General features: G+C 42.6%; 1 protein-coding gene across 4 annotated transcripts in view; it reads left to right on the top strand.

The window, feature by feature from the left end:
• Spire1 (spire type actin nucleation factor 1) overlaps positions 1-13379 on the top strand; it is a 116726-nt gene that overhangs the window by 84686 nt on the left and 18661 nt on the right. For 2 of the 4 annotated variants that reach the window (XM_051163493.1, XM_051163491.1), the window contains exons 8-9: positions 1725-1854; positions 8933-8974. In XM_051163493.1, the coding sequence (XP_051019450.1) occupies positions 1725-1854; positions 8933-8974 (172 nt within the window). The remainder of the gene's footprint in view (positions 1-1724; positions 1855-8932; positions 8975-13379) is intronic. The other 2 variants (XM_051163495.1, XM_051163492.1) reach the window with 1 other exon arrangement.

Here is a 13379-nt window from a genome sequence, read left to right as displayed (position 1 = left end):
AGCTGACCTTCCTCCTCAGCCATCATCCCAGAAGGAAAAAGCTAAAAAGCACCTTCTCCTTCTCCACACTGTCTTAAATACCCTTCAACTCAATCTCTTCCTTTCTGTTTAATCCCTGTCAGCTGGTTTCTTCCTCTGCCTCTTGACCTAGGGTTAACTTTATTTAATCCTGTGTACAGATAGCTCTTTGATTAAAGGTGTGTGCTAGGGCTAAGACACACCTTAATCACCTGTTTACAATAAGCAGAAAGTTTTTGGATTAAAGGTGTGTGCTCCATACGGCTGAGCCACACAAAACAAGAAGCAGGTTTGGTTTTTGTTGTTTTGTTTTTAAAGGTTTATTTGTTTATTAAGTATACAGTGTTTTGCTTGCATGTACACCTGCATACCAGAAGAGGGCACCAGATCCCATTATAGATGGGTATGAGCCATCATGAACTACATGTGGTAACTGAGAACTGAACTCAGAACCTTTGGAAGAGCAGCCAGTGCTCTTAACCTCTGAGCCATCTCTCCAGCCCCAAGAAGCAAGTTTTTTACAATTCACAGTCTTGGCGTTCAGGGGTTCACAATGGGATCAAATATTCTGCAACATCGACCTATAAATTACTCTCTAAAGTACAGAGACGTTCCTTCGGTATAATACAATTATTTGGTATGTTTTTGCTCAAAACAACCTGAGTCATAGCACAAAATCTCCTATAACAGCTGAAAACTAGTACCACGCTGCTTCCAGCACGAGTTACCTTTCCAGCTCACATCATAAAGCTTCTACTCTGCTTAGAGCTCGCTGTCATACCGCTTATTTTACAGTAAATGTGCCCTCGCTTTTATTTGAACATCCTCTGTTGGCACTGTTCTTCCTAGTGACCATAGAATGAGAATTCAGTTTGAAATGTTGCTTGTGTTTCTTCTTTATTCTTTTCCTCCTGGCCCAATAGCCAGCGGCCTGCCAAACCATCTCAAGCCTATGTCCATAAAAAACAATGAGGGTAGAGGAACTTTCTCCCAGTTTCTAGACCGATGGAGTCGGCTATCCTTTTGGATTTTCCTGAGAGGGGGAAGTGTTGGTGCAGTAGAGCGGGATCAGACAAGCCTGGTAGTTCTCACTGGCCCACAGTCTAGCTCCATGTGCCTCTCAGCAAGCTGGCCTGCCTCTCACCTCTGTGAGGTCGTTAATAGACGGAAGACAGTAACAACGCAAGGTGGTGAGTTACGAATGCTGCTTTTAGGTAGATAGTGTGGCTCACCCCTATAATCTCCACACTCAGGAGGCTGAGACTCAGGGATTGCCATAAATTTGAGACCATTCTAGACTACAGAATAAATCCCAAAACGACAGCAATAATCCCCCAAAAAGTTAGTTTCTAAAACAGTGGCGTATAGGGCCACAGTTATAACTTCAGCACAGCATCTGAGCACGTATGGTCAGATGACTGGGAAGCCCAGTTATCCCTTACTGCATTAGACATTTTGATATTGGGGTTTGAGAGATGGTTTAGTAGGTAAAGGTGCCTGCCACCAAGCCTGGTAGTCCGGGTTCTTTGCCCAGGACCCCATAGAGGGGAAGGGAACTCATTCCCTTGAGTTGTTGTCTGCCCTCCACTCAAGTGCAAGCACACAAAGTGTGTGTGTGTATGTGTGTGTGTGTGTGTGTGTGTGTGTGTGTGTGTGTGTAAAGAACAGTTAGTTAATCAAGTCTAACTGTTGTGCTTCCTTTCAAGGCTTCAGCCAGAAAACTGAAACCAACCCCACCACGGCCACGGAGCCTCCATGAAAGAATATTAGAAGAAATTAAAGCAGAGAGAAAGCTTCGGCCTGTCTCACCAGAAGAAATTAGACGGAGCAGACTAGGTGAGTCTCCACTTCTATACTCATGAATCACCACGTGCAAAGTTGTGTTTATATTAATACACATAAAAGTAATTCACAGAATTCTCAGTTCTTGTCTAGACCCCTCTTCTGTTCTCCGGTCTCTTCCCTCCTTTCCCCCCTCCCCCTAGCTATTGCTCACATACATGTACCCTCACATTTGTTTACACTTGAAATTCATGTGATGTCACAGTTTATTTTCTTCTTTGATGTTGAACTACATGAGAGATTTGTGACATAATGGCGAGAACACTGCCAATGTTATGCTGAGGTTTGAGGATGACACTTGTGGCAGTTTGAATAGGAAAGGACCCTTGGACTTGTATTTGCATGCTTGCAATAGGGAGTGGCTCTATTGGGAGGTGTGGCCTTGCTAGAGGTAGTGTGTCACTGTGGAGGCGGGCTTTGAGGTCTTACATGCCCAAGCTCTATCCAGTGTGGCTTACAGTCTCCTTTTGTTGCCTCTGGATCAAGATGCAGAACTCACGGCTCCTTCTCCAGCACCATGTCTGCCTGCACGCCGCCATGCTTCTCGCCCTGTAAGCCAGCCCCAAGGAAATGTTCTCCTTTATAAGAGTTGCCATGGTCTGCTGCAAAAAATACATAGGTTATTAAATAAAGCCTATAAGCATTATGGCGGTGTTATCTAGCCCACTATCATAATCAATTAAAGACACAGGCACCTGATAGGTCTTAGAATACGCCTTATTTTACCCGGGGCTGGACAGATCTTTCCACCTCAGTGACCTCGTTATCTCCCAGCCCCCATCCCTGGCCATCTGCTTTAATCATTGTGATGTGGGCTAATTCCATCCATAATCCTGAAACACCTGCACCTGCTTCCCGTTTGGGCCTCCTCTCTCCACACGGGGCCTCAGGGTTTCTCCTTCCGGGCCACGTGGTTCTTTCTATCCCACTGCGGCTATGCACTTTCTCCTTTACCTCTCTCCTCCTGTGACCCTCTGTCCCTAAAGCCCATGAACCTTCTTCATTCTGCCCCTCATTTCTGCCCTGCCCAGATTTTAGCATTTTTTATTAACCAACCAATTTTAAATTAGGGACAACAAAGTTACAAAGCAAAGACAAATATATATGGAAATATATTTGTCTGCACAACAACCAGATCTCAAAAAGCAAAATAATTAACATCAAATGGAAAGCACCAGGGCATGCTGTTACATGGTCAGGCTGTCTCTTCACAGCAATAGAACACAAAGTTAGCACTCTTTCCCTTTCTAAGTACAGCTATCAGCAGAAAAAGGGATAAAAGATCTTACCTCTATTATAGTTTTCTATAAGAACTAAATAAGATCATGGTAAAAAAAGGAAAGAAAAACCTTAAAAATCTAACACGTACAACTGTAGATGATAGATACATAGCATTACTTCATTTCTTTGAGAATCCTTCTAATGGTGTGTGTGTGTGTGTGTGTGTGTGTGTGTGTGTGTGTGTGTGTGTGTGTGTGTGTGTGTGTGTATAGGTACTTCTGTATATGCACAAGCAGAGGCCAGAGGTCACCGTGAGGGGGTCTTCTGCCATCGTCTGCCATATGTTTTGAGACAGAAATTTTTACTTCACTTGAAGTGCACTGTTGCAGCTAAGCTAGCGGGCTCAGTATGCCCTGGAATTCATCCATCTCCACCCCTCCCACTACTGAGGTCACAAATGTTACATGGGTGGTGGGAATCCAAACTCACCATGCCTGTGCAGCAAGCCCTTTACCCAGTGAGCCACCCCCCAGCTCTGTTTTGAAGGACTTCCCATAGTGGCCATACCACTGTGTGTCTCTCCAGCAGCACCAAATGCCCTAGTTCTTCATCCTTGTCCCACCACTGGGGGCTTTGGGGAGCTTGTTTAGACAGTGGCCACCTGGCATGTCTAAGGTGATTTCTCATTATAGTTTTGATTTTCATTTCCCTAGTGATTGATGATTGATGTTTGAGCATTGTTCCGTGTAGTTGTGAACTATTTCTGTGTCACCTTTGGGTTGTCTATTTAGGTTCTTTTATTTTATTTTTTTGGTTTTTCAAGACAGGATTTCTCTGTGTAGCCTTGGCTGTCCTGGACTTACTTTGTAGACCAGGCTGGCCTCCAACTCACAGAGATCCGCCTGCTTCTGCCTCCCAGAGTGCTGGGATTACAGGAGTGTGCCACCACTCTGGCTCTTTGCTTAGTTTTTAATCAAGGCCATCAATTATTTTATTATTGAGTTGTTAGCATTTGTTATGTATTTTGAACATTAACTCTGTGAATTGTGTGGAAAACTGTAAGGAAAAGGAACTTTTCAGCTGTAAGGGTCCTGTAGCAGCAGGAATGTCAAGAGGGTGAGGCAGATGAGGTCTACAAGAGTTTCCAGACCTCCCCCCAATGACCTAATGTTTGTCAGTCACTCCCTGCCCCCTGTAGGCTCCATGGTCTCCCATGAGCCCGGAGGGCACTCACATTCAAACCATAGGCATTGCGGGATTGCCTTCTCTATTTATGGGAAAATTACTGTTAAGCTTGCCATGGAGGGGCAAGAGGCAGGAGCAGTGAATCAGCAGGGAGGAGCACTCGCTGCTCTTCCAGAGGACGTGGGTCCAAATCCCAGTTACAACTGTCTATAACTCCAGTTGCAAGGAATCTGCCACCTGACTCCTACCCCATGCTTCTGACTCTTGAAAGCACATACATGTTTGTATGTGATATACATACTTACATGCAAGCAAAACACTCACACATATAAAATTAAATAAACTTTTTTTTTTTTTAATTTTAAAAGAAGATTCTCTGGGGACCTGAGGATATAGTTTCATGGTAGAGTGTTTGCTTATGTGTGAGGTCCTAAATTTAATCTCTAGGCATGGTGGCACACATCTTTAATGCTAACATTCGAGAGACGGAGGTTGATGGATCTTTGCGAGTTTGGGCTAACATGGTCTGCATGGTGAGACCCTGCCTCAACAAAAAAGAAGAAAAGAAAAAGAATTTTCTTGGGAACATACATCTATAATCCCAGCAATGTAATTTCTTTGGATTCCTAGCTTGTTGAGTTTTCAACCTGAGTGTCATATTGTCAAATGTTTTTTCTGCAGTTTTTTAAGGTGACATGAGTTTTTTAATCCTCTATTCTGTTAGTTATGTATCCTATTATTTGCTTCTGGTTTGTTTTTTCTCTTGCTTTGGTAAACACTCGGATTGAAAGCAGTTTAGGGAAGAGGAGACTCATTGCAGCTTACAGGTCCAGGTCACAGTCCATCAAGACTGTGTCAAGACTGGACCTGAAGCAGGGACCAAGGAGGGGAAGGAGGGCGCTGCTTGCTCCCTGGCTCTGCTCAGCTAGCATCCTCCCTCGTCACCCGCCATCCAAGTCAGTCTCTACAGACTGGTCTGCGTTGGGGGACTCTTCAATTCAATTCTCCTTCCTGAGTGAATTTAGTTTGTGTCAAGGTAATAAAAACTAACTGAGATTCATTCCATCCTGTGTCCCAGAAATAACCCCACTTGGTCAAGGAGTATGGCCTTTTAGTGTGCTGCTGGAATGCTTTAGTAGTATTTGTTGAGGTTTTGTTTCTTTTCTTTGTGTTTTAGCTTCAGTGTGCCTCCCTATTCTGTATTTTTATTTTATTTTTTGAGACAGGGTTTCTCTGTGTAGCCTTGGCTATCCTGGACTCACTTTGTAGACCAGGCTGGCCTCGAACTCACAGAGATCTGCCTGCTTCTGCCTCGGCCCAGGAAGGTAAGCCAGACGGTGAACTCCCTCCCCCCCCCCACACACCTCTCCCTCCCCCAAGAGCTGAGGACAGAACCCAGGGCCTTGTACTTGCTAGGCAAGTGTTCTACCACTGAGTTAAATCCCCAACCCCCCCCCTCTTCTGTGCTTTAGAACAGTTCAAAAAAGATTAGAATTAATTCATCTTTAAAGGTTGGTAGAATCATCGGTGAAACAATCTAATCTTAGCCTTGGTTGTCCTGGAAGGTCCTCTGTAGACCGGCTGGCCTCAAACTCAGAGATCCACCTGCCTCTGGCTCCCAAGTGCTGGGATCAAAGGTGTGCGCCACCACGCCCACCCCCAGAACTGACTTACTTTCTTTCTTTCTTTCTTTCTTTCTTTCTTTCTTTCTTTCTTTCTTTCTTTTTTGTTGTTGTTGTTGTTTTTTCGAGACAGGGTTTCTCTGTGTAGCCTTGGCTGTCCTGGACTCACTTTGTAGACCAGGCTGGCCTCGAACTCACAGCGATCCGTCTTCCTCTGCCTCCCAAGTGCTGGGATTAAAGGCGTGCGCCACCCAGGACTTTCTTACTGAGAGCTTTTTTGGTCTTTTCTTTTTTTGAGACAGTGTCTCATGTTCAAGTACTCCTCAAACTTGCTTCAGAGCTAAGAACTGGTTTGTGCCACCACTCACGACTCTGTAGTTTGTTTTTGTTTTTTTAGATTGTCTCATTATGTAGCTCTGACAGGCCTCAAACTCAGTATATAGACCATGCTGGGCTCAAACTTGCTGTGATCCTCCTGCCTCTGCCTCCTGAGTGCTGAGGTCACAAGTTGGGAGCTTTTGGACTATTGGCCCAGTTTCTCATAGCAGGCCTTCTCAAACATGTTCCTGTTTCACTTCTTGAGACTTGACGTAAAGGCTGACTGTGAGAAAAGGAACCACGCTTTAGAACAGTTAAAGGACAGATGATGTTCCATGCACTGTATTTCAGCCCATGATGCCTCACGGCACCTAGAATAGAGCAGTCATAGACAGTGGTTGTTCAGAGCCTGGGGAGGTGGATCAGCTGCTTAGGGCACTTGTACCAAACCTGACAGTCCCAGCCTCAGCTCCAGGAGGACCCACTTGGCAGAAAGAGGACACACACACACACACACACACACACACACACACACACACACACACACACACAAATAGTTTTAAAAGAAAGTGAATTTCTGAGATTCGTGCTTCTAGAGTTCTGAGTTTAAACTAATCTTAAATCTCAAATGGAAGGTAAGAACTTTGGTTCCCCACCCCTGTTCCATCGTGTTGGTTTTTTTCTGTAGTCCTGTATTTTGGAGTGTTTGCTTAGGATAGGATTGACAGGATTAACTTGAAAAAACATATTTCTCTAAATATTTTTGTATTTTCACCTTGGAATTCCAAGTAGAAACAATGCAGATAGTGGTGGGATGTCTTAGTGCCTAAAGAGTATTATTTTCATTTTCAGACGTCTCTGGGCATCCACTGTGAACTTGTGCATTACAAAATAACAGTGAGGGCTGAGGGACGGTTCAGTCAGTAAGCACTAGCTTTCAAGCAGGAGGGTTTGTGTTCAGTCTTAGAAACCATGTACAAATGCTGGGTGCATATACAAAAGGTGGTTTATGCTGGGAATTCCTGCCTGAGGGAGATGGAGGAGGACGAGGATCCCTGAGGTTCACTGGTAATTCCAGGCCAGTTGAAAGGCATGACATAAAGTCGGAGATGGAAGGCCTTCCTCATGGTGACACCCAAGTTTATCTTGCAGCCTCCACACACACTTCTGTGCATAAAAAAATAAGACTAAAAATGTTTAAATAGCTAGGTGGTGGTGGCACACACTTTTAATCCTAGCACTTGGGAGGCAGAGGCAGGAGAATCTCTGTGAGTTCAAGGCCAGCCCAGCCTACAAAGTGAGTTCTGTAACAACCAACTACACAGAGAACTCCTGTTATTTTTTTTAATTAATTTATTTTTACTTTATATGCATTGGTGTTTTGCATGCATGTATGTCTATATGAGGGTGTCAGATCTTGGAGTTGTAGACAGTTGTGAGCTACCATGTGGGTGCTGGGAATTGAACCCAGGTCCTTGGGAAGAGCAGTCAGTGCTCTCCAGCACTGAGAAAATCCTGTCTTGAAAAACAAACAAAATAAATAATGAAAAAACCTACAATATGTTACTCTATTCTCCTGGTGTAACATTGTGTATGGTCTGAACATCTTTCATCATTAGATAGAAAGCAAACCATGACATATTAGGACATGGTCTCCCAGCCAATGCTGAAGTGGTGTTCTATCTGCCCTCTACCAATGCAGAAGCGATGCTTTATGTAACCCTCTACTAATGCAGAAATGGTGTTCTGCCTTTCCCTCTGCTGTCGTACGGGCCTTTTCCATTGTTTTGCTTATCAAGTCTGAAATTACTATTATTGTACCTCAGCCTCTGCTTGTGTCACTGATATTTTCCTTTTCTAAACATCTTAATTAATTCACTGGTGATGTAGGGAGCTGACAGTGAGAGCCTCGGTTAGGGCTTTCACTCAACCCCAAAACAAACAAACAAACAAACAAACAACAACATGAGAAGCTGAGAGTGCCGCTCAGTGGGCAGTGTCCTTCCCTCCTTGCATAAAGCTCATTTGGTTAGCTTGACAAACACAAAAAAGGAAAAGAAGAAAACAAACCTCCTCTCCCATTCCTTCTGTTTACTCAAATAGCGTTCACGTACCAGAGCAGCTCAGCGGAAGACATTAGCAGCGTGGTTACAGGGTGGTTTGAGAGTGTGGGTTTTACTTGTAAAGTTAGCGAGGGAAATCTGGACTATATTTAAGTTTAGAACGGATTATTTTATTTTTGAATGGCGAGTGGAAACCTAGTCTCATCAACACAAAATCCCACTCCTGAGACATCTGAACATCCAACCTGCACATGGGGATAGAAATGCTGAAACTCTTAGTTCCTGACCATCAAACATTATTATGTACAACATACTTATTATTTGATGAACATAACATAATTGAACAAAACTGACCACTGCATAGACAAGGAATGCTGCTCTCGCTTCTTGGGAGATAGGATTCATATTTTTTCTCTTTATCTTGTTTTCATTCTTAGTATAGTCTTTAAAACTTTATTTTTTATTTTTATTATATTCTATCATTGTCATGGACCTGGAAATAAGACTCTTGTGTGGTTTTATTATATTTCAGACTTGTCTGCACTAGCCTCTAGCTAGACCCCAGGTGTCAGTGAGAGCTCCGGCCCTTAGCCCTGTGCTGCTCCCTGTTTATCCCTAATGGCTGTATTACTTTCTCTTTATTGTTTGTTTTCTGTTTTTCAGCAATGCGGCCACTTAGCATGTCTTACAGTTTTGACTTGTCAGGTAAAAAAAAAAAAAAGCACTTTCACACCTGACATGGTTGTGTGGTTTCTGTGAGTCACATTCATTTGTCTGCTTGTTTCAACATGTCAGAAAAGAAAATTGAAAAGCTTTCTTTTAAGCTGTGGTCAGTAAAATAAAATAGCCTACCTATTTCAAAGCAGTACATGTGATTAAAGCCACAGTGAGTGTGCAGCCTTATAGAAGAGCTGTCCTGCCACTGGCAGGCTGTCGATTCGGCTGCCCAATGTGTGGTAGCTCTCGCTGTAAGGGAAAGAAACAGTTTTGAAGTGCTCTGTTCTCTGAAACGCTGAGCACCCCGGTGGGCAGAACCCGCCTTCTGTGCACCTCTGCTTCATGGGCAGAGCCCGCCATTCATGGCTCCGCTGGCCACAGATCACCACCAGGGCCTCTTCTGACATGTGCCCTGAGTTCACAGCATGCTTTACATTTTATGTTTAGAAGGTGGCTATGTTTGATGATAAATTTAGCTCCTTTTTAAAATAAAAATTTAAATATATTAATGAGCAAGTTTTCATATTTTTCTTAATTCTTCAAAGATATTTTGCAAATTCAAAATTTTAATTTCACAAGTCACTCTTTCCATCTAAAATGAGGCAATGTTTTCTCATAGACTGTTCTTTGAAATGTTGTAGACTGCTTACGTCACAAAGAATTGTTGGCAAACAAATTAATGTTTAACAAGCCAGTGAGTTCTAGTCTCTTTTTCTAGGGTTATTATTGAATGTTTACTGTCTTCTAACTACAAGCCAGTTTCCACATGTTTTTTAAATTTCTGTTTATTTTGTAACTGTCAAACATGACTACTATTTTGGTCTTCATTTAACTATTTTTGACTGACCACCAAAGAGCCTTTCTATTTTCTTTGTCCAGTTGGCTAATTTTATTTTATGAACCACTTGTGCAGTGAACCTGTAAAAATATTAGCCTGGAAAATGAAACCAAAATTTTGGACCATGTGTGTTATGACTAATCTCTAAAAGCTGGCCAAATACCTTCCATACCGTGTCACTCTGGAGATCTACTGGTCATGTCCCATTGATTGAATAAGGAGAAGGCGGCTACCTAAACACATGGCCTGCCGACTGGTATGCACCTGAGCAGGACAGTGCGCATGCTCCTGAACATGCTCTCCACATGCTCTCTGGTGTTCTTACAGGCTCATGGTGGCCCTGTATCAGGAAAAAAAACCTGAGTCCTTCGTATAGCAGGGCAGCATTGTCGTCAGCGTTCACTGTGTGCTCTCTGTCTGTGTGACTCCCTGAGCTTCACTGTCGACCTTTGTGCTGCTTTTGTTTTCATTGTTGTACTTGGCTATTCAAATGTCCCAGATTGTAAATGGGGGGGATTAATCCATCCTTCCAGCTTAAAGACTAAAGTACATTGTATTAGTAGAAAAATGAACAAACTAAGGCGTAAGTCGCCTAAACATGTGACATAGGTAATGACTTTGAGCTTGAGTGTTGAGTGAGACATAAAGAAGTATATTCTCCTGCTCAAGTGTGCTGTAGACATGTTTCTTAGTGAAAATCCTAATAAGCCATTCAGCATCAATTGAGGTAAGTCTGATTTATTTTTCTATACAAATATTAAATATATAATTCATGTTCCAGTCACATTTCCTCCAAATAAATAAGGCAGCAGACAGAATTATTCAAGTATTTAATATCATGGGTATGCCTTTTAGACTCTGGATCTAGACATAATTTCTAAAAACCATCTCTATTTTATATCTTTAAACATTTGTTTTATATATAAATATCATTTTCTCCCTCAAGAAATACTGTCTTTAAGAGTTTGCCTCTTCTCACTTAATATACTGAAATAATAGTATTTATTATTTCAATAGTAAATATAAATAATCAAACTCCTTAAAATATGTCATTCCAGCTCTTATAGGCAGTGAGACCACACAGTGTCTAGTCTTGGAGCTCGCTAGACGCCTCCTGACAGAACCTTTTCCGAGTCACATTCCTCTGAAAGCTTTACTTACTACCGATGTTTGTTTCCGTCATTGCAGTCAGTGAGCCGCATGACAGCTGCTGTTCTCATCGCAACCATGGAGCTGTTGGAAAGCTTCTCCTAACCCTGCATCACAATGAAGTGAGCCAGGGCAGCCCCTGTCAGTGAGAGGCTCTCCCTAGACATCAGTTCATAGGTCATTTTGCCCCATTGTGTGTGTGTGTGTGTGTGTGTCACTAATGTGGCCTGAATTCTCAGAGTGTTGCACAGGGTAGACCAAGTGCTAAGCCACCTGAGTTACTTTCCTGCCTCTTTATCATTTTCTCTTTTGAGTGTGTTTATTTGTTGGGGCGGGATGATTTCCCACCGTCCTCCTTCCACCTGCGGAGTGCTGAGTGTCCAGGGGCTGTTGCCATGCTTCCATACGGGATTTTATGTGCTGCTGGTGAGCTCAGAGCCCTGTATGTACTAAACAAGACTTGACCAGTGCAGTCCTTGTTCTGAGGCAGGGTTGCTCAGGCTTACTTTGAGTTCACTTTGTATCCAAACAGACCTTGATCACTGAACTTGGTGATCCTCCTGCCTCATCCTCCCAAGTGCTGGGCTTACAGGCATGTACTACCATACCAGGCTTTTGGCTTTACCAGTTGTATTAGGCTTTTGTAGAGAAACAGAACTGATAAATGAAATCTGTATGTGCATATCTATCATATGAATATAATATTGTATATGATTAGTAGAGTGTCTTGCCTTACAAGTTTGTGGTCCAGACTATTCCAATAATGCCTGTCTCCTGACAGAAAGTCCAAGAATCCAATGTTGTTTGGTCCAAGAGGCTGGGTGTCTCAGATGGTCTTAGGTACACCAGTGAAAGTGAGGGCAAAAAGACAGAGAGCAAGCACTTTTTTCTTCTGTGTTCTTTATATAGCTGCCACCAGGTGGCTCTTCCCAGTCCCAGCATCTTGGGCTTTAGTTACTTCCAGAACTAGTCAAGTTAACCACCAAGAACAGACATCACACTCACACCATTTAAGTATTTCTAACCTACACAGTATTAAATACCATCAATACAATTTGAATTTAATCCACCTCGGTCTGCAGAGATGGCTCAGCATTGCTTTTCCAGAGGACATGAGTTCAGTTCCCAATCCTCATATGGCAGCTTGTAACCATCTGTTCCTGGGATCCAACAGCCGCTTCTGGTCTCCACAGGTGCATATCTGATGCACATACGTAAATGTAGGCAAAAACACTCATACACATATAAAAAATATTTTTTTAAAGGTTTAATCTACCTTAAATGACTTCTAAATTTTTCTTAAGCAATAACAGCCACAAATATGTGGGTCTGATGTGATACCTTTTTACAAGATGGTAAATGAATAGATAGTAAATAGTAATGAATAGATAGAGTAGAGACTAAAATCTCTTTGCCTTGACAGTGTGAGCCCAGTCTTGGAAGCTGGGTTTGTTCTGTGAGAGGTGTACCTTGTCACTAGCTTCTGAAACGTGGGTGACTAAGAAAGGACACGAATGTGTGCAGCTTGACTTTTATCTATTTATGCTGTTTTTTGGTTGGTTAACTCTTTTCGTTTGTTGTTGTTTTGTTTTTAAGACAGGGTCTTACTATGTAGCCCTGGCAATCCTGAAACCCACTGTATAGACCGGGCTGGCCTTGACCTCACAGAGACCTTCCTCCCTCTGCCCTTGAGTGCTGGGACTAAAGGTGTGCACCACCATGCCCAGCTCAATAGTTGTTTTAAGACAATTAACTGCAATGGCAGCATGAGTAAGTTTTGTAGGATGTATGTGCCATAAGGCATACATAAAGTAAAAGTTTTACAAGCGTACTCTTTAAGATCACAATAAACACTTACTACCTTTTTTCTTTTTGTTATTGTTTTTATTTGTTTGTTTTGAAACAGGGTCTTACTCCCTGCCCCAAGCTAGCCTCCTTCCTAGCAATGTTCCCGCCTTGCTCTCTCAAGTGCTGGGATCATAGTGTGAGCTACCAAGTGTGACTTCTTTTTTCTTAAATAGAAATTAATCATTGATACTTTATTCTTCCATCTTTGCTTCCCGGAAAACTTTTAAAATACCTTTCTAAAGTGCCTCTCCCGGTATGTCCTTGTGAAAGAGGATTTTCACCTTTACAACTAATTTATATAAAATCTTGTTATGGTTTCCATTTTTCCCTTTTACTTTACTATAACCAATTATTTATTCGTCTTAGCTATTGAATACCTGGGATGGTAATAACAAAGTAAATAAATACGTGAACATGGTCTCAGGTTTTTTTGTACTAAAACTTTACCCAGCCAGTTGTAATAGCACACACTATAGTCCAGCGCTCAGAGGACAGGCAGAAGGATTGCCACACAGTCAGGGTTTGCCTGAGCTGTATACCAACCAGGGCTCAAAAAGC

The sequence above is a fragment of the Acomys russatus genome, chromosome 20 (assembly GCF_903995435.1).
Source record: "Acomys russatus chromosome 20, mAcoRus1.1, whole genome shotgun sequence".
Classification (NCBI taxonomy): Eukaryota; Metazoa; Chordata; class Mammalia; order Rodentia; family Muridae; genus Acomys; species Acomys russatus.
The sequence above is the reverse complement of the archived record's forward strand: the minus strand, read 5'-3'. Positions and strand labels throughout refer to the sequence as shown.